General features: G+C 41.5%; 1 protein-coding gene across 1 annotated transcript in view; it reads left to right on the forward strand.

The window, feature by feature from the left end:
* The window catches only part of COL4A5 (collagen type IV alpha 5 chain), a 71372-nt gene extending 62002 nt beyond the window's left edge, over positions 1-9370 (forward strand). Inside the window, exons 43-52 of the mRNA XM_021547744.3 lie at positions 1644-1777; positions 2109-2181; positions 2329-2400; positions 2763-2891; positions 3178-3276; positions 4548-4760; positions 5098-5275; positions 5838-5952; positions 6240-6412; positions 7889-9370. Of these exons, the coding sequence (XP_021403419.1) occupies positions 1644-1777; positions 2109-2181; positions 2329-2400; positions 2763-2891; positions 3178-3276; positions 4548-4760; positions 5098-5275; positions 5838-5952; positions 6240-6412; positions 7889-7970 (1268 nt within the window). The 3' untranslated portion in view covers positions 7971-9370. The remainder of the gene's footprint in view (positions 1-1643; positions 1778-2108; positions 2182-2328; positions 2401-2762; positions 2892-3177; positions 3277-4547; positions 4761-5097; positions 5276-5837; positions 5953-6239; positions 6413-7888) is intronic.
* The last annotated feature ends 3683 nt before the right edge of the window (positions 9371-13053 follow it).

Consider the following 13053-nt stretch of genomic DNA (forward strand, 5'->3'; position numbering starts at 1 on the left):
GTTAAATGAAGTGTCAGATTAGTTTCAGTAGAGCCTAGTCACCAGAATAACTAGTATCTGAAAATACCTATGTTTGTGTATTCATGTGTGGTTTTATGCATGCATGTGGATTATACTGTAAATACAAAATATGCTGGTGAAATGGGTTGTTGTGTAGTGTATATGCTGTCATCTGTACTATTTCTAACTAGTAATCTTGTTTTGTACTGTGTGATGTCTGACCCTTCTAACATCGATCATTGGGCTTTGGTGAACTCTGATCCTTCCAGGGCCTCCAGGTTAGACTCTTAACTCGGGCAATTTGTTTTACTGCATTGCACTTGATGTAAGAGAAACAGATGTTTTCCTGTGATTCTGGGATTGTCTTTTCAAGGGCTGTGGTTACTCTGCAGACTGTATGTGTTTGACTAGCATGCCCCAGATGGTAATCTGGTATTATTTTGCATGTGTACAGTACTAGACCAGTATGAAGGAGCAAAATGAACACAAAAAGTCCTTGCATGATGGGATGTTTTCTGTAGCTGAAACTGCTACAGGATATGTGTGAAATCTGGTACAAAACTGCTGTTGATTTAAAAAAGGAAGGAACTCTATAATCAAATTTGCATGCAGAAACACAAATCATCAAATTTATCTATTGGGTATAGACTATGAGGATGTCAAAGGAGATTCAAAATTGCAGGAGGACTGAAAATCCAGCACAGTGATTAAATGTTAGATTCATATGCAGGAGAGAATGTCATAGCACTGTCCTGCAAAAAAAAATTCTTTGTTAATCCAATTATGAGCTCTAACTTGTAAAATGTTATTGGCTGTTGCTGCACTTGTTTATGGTTTATTTTGCCACAAATTAATACTGGTTACCTTCCTTTTAGATGGTGGGACAAAGGTGGAGGTCTCATCTTTGAGTTCTCCAGATATCAGAGTTTTCTTTTATACCCACTGCTTTGTTTTGGATTAATGTGGCTGTAGCAAAGGCAAAATATTTAAAGACCAGCCCAGTTTCTCTATTAGATTTACACAGTGTAAGTCTACTGAAGATTTAAAAAGCCAGTTGCAGGAAGAGTCATTCAACATAAGGAAGTTTCTGCAACTCAGGTTATGTAGGCAAGGCAGAATGACAAGCTTCCTGCTGCCCAGCAGTCAGGAGACAGCTCTTTAATAGGTGTGTCTAATTCTAACAAGAAAGCAGCACTACAATGTTTACACTGTACTGTGTTAGTGTTGAGACTAGCTTACAAAAGGAATTCAGGCTGTTAAGAAGCACTTAAGACATAGTGAATGTAATGCTGGTCAGCAGAGGGGATATTTGTACCATCTAATTTTGGGTTTCTTGGCTCCTAGTAAAGACACTGGTCTGGTCACCAGTAAGCTGCTAATGCAGGAGAGCTGCACTGCCTTCTGGAAAGACCTGCTTCATCAGCTAGATAAGGGGCCTTGGTTCCTGATTTGGGTAGTGCAAATAATTCCTCTTTGTTTTCCTTTTAGTTTACCCTGAATTTAGCACTGAAATAGAGCTAGGAAGTTAAGCCAAAATATCTTTTTCTTTTTTTGTTTTTGTTTTTTTTTAACACTGAAGGCACAAACTTGGGCAGAATGAATGATATATACTGATGTGTGCGTATTTGTTCTGCAATGTTAAGGTCCACCAGGCCCAGAAGGTCCACGAGGGCCACCAGGCAGTGGAGGACTTAAAGGGGAAAAAGGGAACCCAGGTCCACCTGGTCCACCTGGCCTGACTGGTCCAAAGGGAGATCAAGGACCACCTGGACGCCAGGTAGGACAAGAAATGGAGTTTTCACCTAGTTAATTTTAAAATCAAATAATAATGGAATATATTTGGGTGGAACATGGAGTTTAATAAAAGCCAAACTGTCTTGTAGCAAGGAAGAGGATATTTTCCTCAGCTATCCCCCATAGGCAGGATGTCCCTGCTATGTTCCCGTGGGAGCTGTTGACGCAGCCTCGTGTTCCCACTCGCACTGACAGCCCCCATGGCCTCAGCCCTCCACAGCCCCCAGTGTGCTTTGCTGTCCCCAGCCACCTGTTCCATTCTGGTCCTCTGGATCTGCTGAGATGAGGGAATAACATGAGGCTCTTCTCTGCAGGGGGATCCTGGTCGTCCAGGTCTGAATGGAATGAAGGGTGACCCTGGGGTTCCAGGCGTTCCAGGATTCCCAGGTATTTCACTGGGTATTCCCAGGTATTTAACCAGCATTTTGAGCAAAACCTCCGGACACAGTAACAGCCTGTTTAGGTCATTCCTGCAGCAGACTTTGTAGAACAGCATGTTCTTTCACTGGGTAACTGTGTGAATTGATGTTTCAGGTATGAAGGGTCCCACTGGACCTGCGGGACCCGCTGGCCTCACGGGCAGCCAGGGACTGCCAGGCCCACCAGGTAGGAGTCCTGTGTAGTGGCACTGTCACTTTTGCTTCCTGTCAGTGGAATTTGTTACGTAGATGAGTTGGTCTCAGCCAGCAGTCAAAGTGAAGTGAGCAAGATCTTCAACGTAATTCCAACCTGTCCTTTTTAGCTCCTACAAGTAATTCTAATGTTTTATATTCTGTATCCAGTCTATATGAATTAAATCCTCTGAGAGGGTCCTTAGAGGGGGTCACCAAGAGTACTTTTTTGTCTTATACATACACTTTTCTTTTTTGCAATGTTGGAGCTCTTGGCTTCTGATCGTGAAATAAAGAAACTGCTTCTAATGCTGTCTTCCACCTTGGTTTATCTAATACCCATCTTCCTTCTCTCAGGTCCACCAGGTTTACCAGGTACCATTGGACGAAGCATTGTTGTCAAAGGTGATCCTGGTTCCCCAGGTCCTCCAGGACAGCCTGGGTCCAAAGGGCCACCTGGATTGCCAGGGCCACAGGGATTGCCAGGTACGATCCAAGGTGGCTGCAGAGGACATGACCAGAAATTACCAGAGTGCAGGTGCCAGTGACATGGCACAGGCTGCAGAGATGAGTTACTGACCTCAGCAAGGGGCAAGAGAGAAATGCAGGTTAATAGATAACAGATAAACACAGGATTCCACTATACACATCTGGTTTAATGGACACCTCTTATGTTATCAGAAAGAAGCAACAGATGAGTCACTGACAACTTGAAGATTTCTGTAGTGAGATTTCAAGAGCTTTTATTTCAGCTATGCTTTGTGTGTTCTAGGTCCAATTGGTCTTCCTGGTGACCCAGGGAGAGATGGACTTCCTGGTTTTGATGGTCCAGCAGGACGAAAAGGAGAGAGAGGTCTCCCAGGCCAGCCAGGTAGGGTGTTTATGCTATGAGGACTCACTGGAAAAAGACTCCCATTTCTAATGGAGGTCAATACTGGGAAATAAGATCTTTGCTTCATGGAAATAATGGTAAAATCATAATTTTAGGATTTCCTTAATGCAGAAATATTACAAGCACCGGAACATACTTTGATTTGGAATATTCTCAGCACCAACACACTGCTGGTCATTGCTGAGTAACATTGTCAAGTGCTTTACCTCAAGCTTAATGGCTTCCCCTTTGCAACATAGATGATGCAGAGGAGATAATGAAGATTGTAAAAAACTGAAGAGAGAGCTTAAAATAATGCTTATTTTGCATGGAAATTATGAGTGGGAACAAACAGACTTCATAAAAGAGTTTCACCAAACTCAGAGATTGGACTATCATTTAGGTATTGCCTAGAACTACTGAACTAGGATTTGAGAAATCAGACTAGGCACTGGGACAATTTTCTAGAAGTGATAGACATTAAGTAGCTCTGTATTACATCCTATGAGAAAAATTAATTAGAACTAAAACAGTTTAAAAGTATACAAAAATCCATAACACCTATTTTTCCTTTTTCTCTGAGCAGCTCTATGAAATATGTTTGCATTATTTTAGTAAAAAAATGTAAATAATGGCTGCAGAATAACACAGTCTGAATATTTGTAGTTATATTTCCTGATATTGGTGTTCAAGAACAGCCTTTTCTGATACATTTCTCAGTCATTTGACTCATTTTTGCTCACATTCAAGGCTGTTCTAGCTTCTTTCCACTTTAATAACGTATTCCAAAACTGGCAGCAGCTTTTTATTTTGATGGGCTTTGGCTCAGGTGTTACCACAGCATGGCTTGGAGTGAGACTTGCCCCTGTTTCTGGTTCTACCATTTATTTTGTGATCTTGAGCAAGATATTTCAACATTATCTTAAGCTGCACACACAGGTATATTTTGGAAGTGGGAAGCTGACTGAAGTAATTCCGGTGGCTGCCATGTCCTCTGCAGTGCCTGACAGCCCTGAGAATATTTAACTTCACAATACCCCTACAACACAGAGAAGTTCCACTGTTACAACCACCTATGACAATCTCCCTGATTCAACCAAGCTTAAATGAAAAAAAAAAAAAATCCAGGAAGACAGTGTTAACAACTACCAGGTGCCCTAACACACAAGCACTTAATCACAAGACCAACAACCTTCCAGAGCTATGCTGGTCATAAAAGAGCAAGCAATGGTGTTAATCAACACTGTGCTGTGTTTCTCTCATGTGAACAGGTTCACGAGGAATACAAGGACCTCCTGGTCCTGATGGCTTACAAGGCCCACCTGGTCCTCCTGGAACAGCTTCTGTTGCTCATGGATTCCTTATAACTCGGCACAGCCAGACCAGCGACACACCACTGTGTCCTCAGGGAACATCAAGAATATATGATGGATTCTCTCTTCTATATGTGCAAGGAAATGAGAGAGCACACGGCCAGGATTTGGGTGAGATATTCTCTATGCTCTCTCTTTAAGAGGAAACATGTTGTAGCTGCTTCTTTGAATGCTCAGGTTCTCTGAAGACATAGCAGTCTTGGAGATTTCTAGATGAGAATGGGGATTGCATACTGAGATCTACTATCTCCAAAGGATGCATATTGTAATTCAGAATGAAGGAATATAAACCAAAATGGAGAAGTGAAGTTTTTCCCCCATGTGACAATCTGATAGCACTTGCTGTGCACTCATAGGAGAGGAAGGATCCACAAGTACTGTTCTGAAAGAATTGCTATAAAAAGCAATGAAGTGAAAACTTTGCTGTCTTATGTGTTTTACTCTGTAGGTACTGCTGGGAGCTGTCTTAGACGTTTCAGCACAATGCCCTTCATGTTCTGCAACATCAACAATGTTTGTAACTTTGCATCAAGGAATGACTATTCCTACTGGCTGTCAACCCCCGAGTCAATGCCGATGAGCATGGAGCCACTGACTGGGCAAAGCATTCAGCCGTTCATTAGCCGGTGAGGCAAAGCAGGCCAGCAGGTCTGTTTTAGTATCTGGAGAAACAGTACATCTCAGCCATGTGTTTCCAACATGCAGCTTGGGAATTAAGAGATGAATCTGTCATGTTTTGTTCTGGGAGAGACTAGAAAAATAATTTGTTTTAAAGTATTCATTGTCTGCAGAGGTTCATCTCTCTGCAGCAGTGATAAGAAGAGGCTGTACAGCTTTTCTCAAACAAGCAAGCTTTGTAGTCAGCAGAGTGAGATCACTGTGGACAGGAAAGAACATAGAAGCAATTGGCTTTAGAATTAAGGCACTCACTTGGGGACTTTGAGCTTCCAGTTTCTGTTTCAGGAACTGCTTCAGTATTTTATCCAATGTAGTGGAAATACAGACAGATTTGAGCTCCAAAATACTCTTACTGCAGTCACAAAATATGTGAGAAATAGAAGTCTAGATTAATAGGTGAGCTTCTTGCAGGTGAGTTTTGTTCCCTTTTTCAGTGTAAAAATTCTTAATAAAACATACTCCTATTATATTTTAACATCACATGTTTCTCTGGTATTCCCCTGTGTCCAGATGTGTTGTGTGTGAAGCTCCTGCTATGGTGATAGCTGTCCACAGCCAGACCATTCAGATCCCTTCATGTCCTCCAGGCTGGGACTCCCTCTGGATTGGTTACTCTTTCATGATGGTAAGAACTGCCTCCTACTCCAGAAGCAGCTACTGCCTGCCCACCTGTGTCCTCAGCTGCTTTAGGACACTGATAAGAACTGCAAGGGTTGTCATTTTACCTTCGTCCACTAACCAAGGCAGCCAAGACTGACAGTACCCAGGTCCCAGCATCACTGATGTTTATGGAGGTGCCTGACACCACATTATCTCTGCCAAGAATGAACAGTGACTTTTCAGTAGCTGACTGCTGTGCCATTCAGTTTTTAACACCTAAGATCCTTGTTTGTGTTCTCTTTCCTCCACTAGCACACGAGTGCTGGAGCAGAGGGCTCTGGCCAGGCCTTGGCATCGCCTGGATCCTGTTTGGAGGAATTCCGCTCAGCGCCGTTCATCGAGTGCCATGGCCGGGGCACCTGTAATTATTATGCCAATTCCTACAGCTTCTGGCTGGCAACTGTAGAGGTGGCGGAAATGTTCAGGTAAGAAAACCTGTTTCTTGTCCTTTGCTTTATTCTGGAATGAATGCTTTTGAAACTAAATTTATTCCAAAGATCAAAAGATATTTGTTTATAGGGATATAGGGAAATAATTTAGCTTGTTTTCCCCCCTCACAACCAGTTTTTCAAGTGTTTCTTTGGTAAGCCTTTAATATTATGTAAAAACTTGCTAGGGCACATTCTGTTTTGCAAGGAGCCAGATTCTTTTTGTGTCAACTCTCATTCACATTTTGTTGTAGCACCTCCTCTGAAAGTAGTCCTACTGTGTTTACTATATTTGGAGACCAAAAGAACTTTGACTTTTTTCTTGCCAAACCTTTCAATAAGCTCAAATATTTGGAAAAGTGGTTCACAGATACACAAGGGATGGAAGTGAAGGGCAAGATCAACTCTACTTAAACCTTTTAAGGCAAAGGTTCATATGATTTGTTTTTAAAAATCTTATATGAAGGTTTCCTACCCTCCATAGCCAGCCTTTTATTCCACTTTGCAGAAGGAAACAGAATGGCATTTTGGCTGCAAGGAAGCCAGAGTGGCCATTATGTCCTCAGCTTCTCTGCAGTCAGCATTTCAGCTGGAGTCTCTCAGCCCCTCCAACTTTTTCCCTTTCAAGTTGAGTAGCAAATCATTTCTTCACTGAAGAACCATCTCCTTTCATAAAATAAATAGCTACTGCCCTGTTTGTATGCTGATAAAACACTCTTAATATTTCCTGATACCTAATTGAAAAGTCTAGCTTTGTGGCACAGGGCTGGCACTATGCTCTGAGCATTGGTGGCCCCAAGTTGGTTTTGTAACACCTACAATCAGGGTACTTGACATAATTCATCACTCTTTTCTGGGTAGTTGATTATTGGTAATTTCCCAGTGAAAACTTCCTGTTAGTAGCTGCCATGCACCCTTGAGATTTCTCTCTCTACTGTTTTCTCCCTCCCATTAAAACAACTTCCTTCATTCTATTTTTTTAAAGAAACTTTAAAGTATTTGACTTGTGTACACACATATTATGCTAATTGTATTAATCTCCTGTCTTGTTACCCTTTCAAAATGAAAATAAATTATTTGGTAAAGCTACCACTTAAATACAGCTTTGACTGTATTTAAGTAGCAGTATTTTCGATGTGTTGTTAAAATACCCTTCAACTAAAGGCCAGAAACAGACCCCAGATACAGTCTAAAATGTACACAATTCACCTTCCCCTTGGGTTGTGTTTGTGCTCCATCATCTGCCAGACTGAAACAGGTTCTTAGCATACCTTGGGGACACTGACACAACTGAGCATCTGTCACCTGGTGCTGGCAACAGACAGTGAATGATCCCTTTTAGAAAAACTCAAGTTCAGGACTCATTCCCTGCTCACATCCTGAAGTTTTATATGAAACAGTGAATTCAGTACAAGTTGAAAGGAACTGTAAACAAAGAAAAACCTAATGCAACCTTTCCTTTGTGTCAACCAGCAAACCTCAGTCTGAGACACTGAAAGCTGGAGACTTGAGGACGCGGATTAGTCGTTGTCAAGTTTGCATGAAGAAGACGTAACATCTTGGAGAATGTTTTATAAAACAGTCGAAAATTCCTAAGATGCACTGTCTTCCAGCTGCAACAATGGTGCTACTGTGCAGAAAGAAAAGAAAAAACCAATCCAAACTGTTTTAAACATGCAAATTCAAGTGTACCTCACTCATGTGCCAAACTAAGGGCTGTTCAGTACGTATTTGACAGCAGGACTAAGATGAAAGAATCGACCTCTTGGAAACAGAAAAGAACACTTGAGGTTCACAAAGGATCAGAAGATGAATTTTTTCATTTCTCTCCCTGTACCAAATGGCACCTTTTTGATCAACCAAGAGAATAGAGAAGAACACGACGCACTGAGTATGTTTAAAATAACAAGACTGCAGTTTTGAAAAACATTTTTCATGGTGCTACTAACCCTACTGTATTTTTAATATGAAATTTTAAGCTTATTTCTCTTTGTAAGTAATGAAATGTGTATATTGTGTAAACACCTTTTTAATCTAAACTTTCAGTCATCTAGAAACAAACCAGACTGATATAAAAATCCTTATGTCTAAAATTAAAAGATAAGACAGTATTTTATTATGAAACTTGTGGTACAGAGAGAATTTACCCCTCTTATGCCAGTTTCTTCATTTAATTTTTCATTTCCTTCCTCAGTTGCCAACCTGATGTATTTGGGGAATGCACAATTATTCTGAAGTGATTTTGATCAGGGTTTTAAATGTTGTACACCGTACTAGCAGTGGTTTTATTTGTGCTTAGAAAACCCAATCCACTTGAAAAGGGTTTTTTTAATCTTGTGAAATATGTGAAATTATTAGCCATATTCTATATCCTTCTTTTAAGAATACAAGTCACATTCACATTTTAGTAATCAGTTTGGTTTAACCAAACCTGTCCTTTGGGAATATCCAGTTACCAAAGCATTTAGAATGATGCTTGCATGAAACTTCAACTCTGAAGTGGTGTCATGTGTTTTATCTATAATAGTATGCACACTAAGAAACCTTCTGAATAAAATAAAGCATAAGCTGGTGGAAACCTTCCTATTTACAAATGAATCTTTTAATCTTATGTGAATTTATACACATCCACAATGTATTCACAGTATACAGCAACTCCTGTGTATGTATAGTTCACATAAGGCCTTGAAAGATGGTGCATGCAGTCTTTCTGATGTCAGTTTGTAAGAATCCTCCTATGTATGTCTAAAGAGTGTCACTACTTGTGCAATAGCTGAAAAGTGATCATTTTTGTATGCATGACTGTTCAGCTTCCATGGTCAGAGCGTTTCATTTACCCTCTTGTATAAACAGCTCCCTGACAATGCAGGACTCTGTCAAGTGACAATACTTTCATATTTGCATTGTATATTGCCACCTCGACTACCAATACAACCTAACTTGTGAATTAACGTACTGCTCTATACAGTTGATGTGTATTTGTTTATTGAATACTGTTATTTATCTGCTAATGGCTGTTCTTACCTTCCAGTTATCCCTGTAAACACGGAGCATCTGACATCTCCTTGTTTTACACATTTGACAAATGACATAGGACTGGTGACTAAGCAGGTGGCAGTGATATACAATGAGATTGGTGCTGATTTCTAAAGCTTTCAACTAAGTATGAAACTGAAGTTCTTTAGTTTAAAGTGCAAAATAATAATAGCTTTGTCTTTTTTCCATTAGCTGCAGTTATATCTGTTGGTAGAGAGTGGGAATTCAGCAATGTGTATCTTTCAGCTCAGTTTAGTTTGGTTTGCTGATGCATGTAGTAATAAACTGAACCTGCTGCTACCTCCAAGTCAGGAACTTTTTACCAAAGCTGAAATAAAATAGTAAGTCCCTTCATGTAAACACAAGCTCTTATCTTGCTGCTGGTTCTGCAGAAGTCTAAAATGGACATAGCTGCCAATCCCTAGCCCTAAAACAGCAGAAAAATGGAAGCTAAGGCCAAGGAGCTCTCAAAGGAAAGGGCTCTCCCAGCCTTCCCTACCAGCACCCCATCTTGTGTTTACTGACACAAAGTGTTCAGATGTGGGGACATGGAATAGAGTGGACCATGTTTAGTAAACCAGTGCATAACTGGTGCTTCTTTGTGAGATGTGGGCTTCTCTTGCAGCAGGTGAAACCAAGACAGGAGATCATCCTCCAGGCTAAGGTACAGAGGACCCAGACCTGCTTGTCTTGGGGCAGCTTCAGGGCCCAAAGCTGTGAGGTGACCACAGAAAAGTAAAGTATGTAAAGCAGCTGTGCTTGTGACAGCTCTGTTCTCTGTTGTGTCCTTGCAGCTCTGGCCCTAACCTGGACAGGAGTCCTGAAACTTAATGAGCTTCAGGCACAGAATTCCAAAGGGGCGATTTTTTACTAAGAGAAAAGTGGTCTAGACACAAAGGAATATCATTTGAGATCTGCAGCAGAGATTCAAAAGATGTTGGGTTAATTCTCACCCCACCTCCTGTGCCTTAGAGCAGGTAAATCACTTGACCTGTGTTGGATTGGAGTTACTGATCTATAAAAGAAAACATGGTTATTATTCTCTTCTGCTTCTTGATGCTTAGACTGTAAGCTCCTTGGGGCAGAGACATTGAGGGGGCTCAAATGTTGGTTGGGGCCTCTAGGTGCTATCCATCACTATATAAACATTAAACTACAGGTAAAAGTTTGTGTTTGCAGCTTTATTATTAAAAAAGGAAAACACTACTTTGGCCATTGGATCCTTAAAATAGTTTCCAACAACACCTAAACACAGTGCAGCTCGGGACACCACTTCAGCTCTGGTTAAGGCTCTTTTCCTGATGTCTGGTATGATTTTGCAAGTTTTTATTCTCATAACTAATCATATAGACTTGGGCTATTTTAGTTAATCTCAGCAGGCACCTGGCAGGTCTGAGCTGTTGGGGACATGCTGCAGCCACTCGAGGGCACCGTGTGCTTTGGCAGGAGCTGTGACAGCAGCACTGCCAGCTCTGGCCCTGCCTGGAGGAGGGAGGACTGCAGGGAAGCTCAGCAGGAGGGGGCTCCCCACCCTTCCTTGCCCACCACGTAGGCCCAGTTCTTGTGAGCTGCTGCATGTGGGGCACTGTAAATTGCAACCAGAATGATGAGTGGAAAAATGCAATTTTTTAAAAGGAATACTAGTTTTAATCCTAAAACCAGGATTTAGCAATCTTGTGCCTAGGCTGGATTTATATTGTTCTAGTGTTAAAAAAAATAAATGTTCTGCTTTTCAGTCCCTCTAGAAAACCTATTACGAAGAGGAAAAAGCTTCCTTCAACATCATATTCATTTATAGAGTGGAATTTAAATTTAAACTTCTTAAACACTTTTGCAGTCCGAGGACAAACTCAACCAAAAGGGGCACACGGGGCAGTGCAGCAGGACTTCTGTATCCTGAACTAGATGTCACACACAAGTACTGTGCTGCAGAAGCTCTGAAATGTGCAGCATTTTGTCCTCTGCTGTGCAAGTCAATTCCTCTCTAGTGACCATTTCCAACAGAGTACAGGAAGTATCTGTTTAAAAAGTAGTTTTAAACTTGAATATTTTCTATATACTTTGATACCCAGGTGCAGTACTTCTGTAGTCAGCTTGCTGCCTGAACTGTGCTGCTGTGCCATCCTTGGCCACACCTGAGGGAAGGCTGCTGGGCCAGATTCAGGACTGTGCTGCTGGGAGCAGCATTATGTGTTTTAACAGATCCTTCCCAGAATGTTTCAGATAACCCAGCACTGCTGGACACACAATGCTTCTGCTGCCATGGCTACTTCCACTAGAAGCACAAGCTGAAAACTGCATAGGAGACTGGAATAATTTAGTCTTTCCAGGTTAGTCCAGTGAAAAAAAGCAGGACACTTGCTAATGGGACACAGAGGCAGTGATTAGCTCAGGGGAGCAGTGAGTGTTCTACATATAAAATGTAGGGTAAGTATCTAGAACTCCCAAGCTTTGGAAAGAAAGATTATTAACTCTTCCCCTTTGCAGCAGACAGGTGAGCACTGCCTGAGGACAGCCCCAGTCCAGGTGACAATAACTGGTCAGTACCAGACACCTGCTGTCCCTACAAGGGGGTCTCTGCCCGGGTGTAGCACGGGATGGGGGCTGAGGCTGCTCTGCCAACAGCAGCTTCCATGCCTGCTCAGCTGTTGCCTCACACTAAGCTTTAAAAAGTTGTAAATTAATTCAGAAGGAAACCAAAGTAAGCAAAGCTTGGTGTGTTTCTTTAGCAAAAGGGGATGAGGGGGAGAAGTTTCTATCTTCCAGACATGCACAGCAAGCTCAGAGCTCTTGCTCTCCCCAAGACATGCTGCTCCACAGCTCTGCATGGACAAAGGAGGGGAGAAACTTATATATATATCTATATATTCGAGGAAACACTATTGTTATAGCCAAAAGAGGATGCAGGGATAAAAAAAAAAAAACAAAAGGCAATACAGAGTATATTGATAGCATATTGATACATGGTACCTCTAACAAGGTCCTTCTTCCAGTGCTGGGAATCACTGATTCCAAAGTATTTGGTTATTTCCAGTACCACAGAGCTCAGGGAGATGCACAGGCCATGAGAATTGGGCAATGCATTTCCACAGACTTTTAAGATCCAGTCTAGTGACTGTCTTTGGATTATGGCAGAAAGTCTATCTTTTCTTTTGGCTTTAGCTGAGAGTTTTCACTATCCTTTAGGCACCCAAACGGGCTTGAAAAATCAGTGTAAAATTGTGTCCCCCCCACATAAAAAAACACCATAACCCTCCAGTAGTTGGCCCATTTCAAATCCAGTCAAAGGTAGTTGCAGCACTTCCTGTTACACTGTCACAACAGCCTGGACAGAGTTTGGATAATTGTCACTGTTTGTTTGCACTGCTGGTAGGGACCTTTCTGCCATGGTTGAGCAGCCCCCTTCTCTTTTCCCTCTCGTTACAGGCTCCACACTATGCAAAGGGACCCTAAGAAAAGGTTGGTTTATTTGAGGAAAACCCTATTCTTACAGCAAAGATGACCTTTCCAGGGAGTTGTTTCAATGTACTATTCTGAGTAACAGGGTAAGAATTAATTTGGGTAATTTTAAAGAAAGGTTTCATCATATTTCACAGTAATCA

The sequence above is a fragment of the Lonchura striata genome, chromosome 14 (assembly GCF_046129695.1).
Source record: "Lonchura striata isolate bLonStr1 chromosome 14, bLonStr1.mat, whole genome shotgun sequence".
Classification (NCBI taxonomy): domain Eukaryota; kingdom Metazoa; phylum Chordata; class Aves; order Passeriformes; family Estrildidae; genus Lonchura; species Lonchura striata.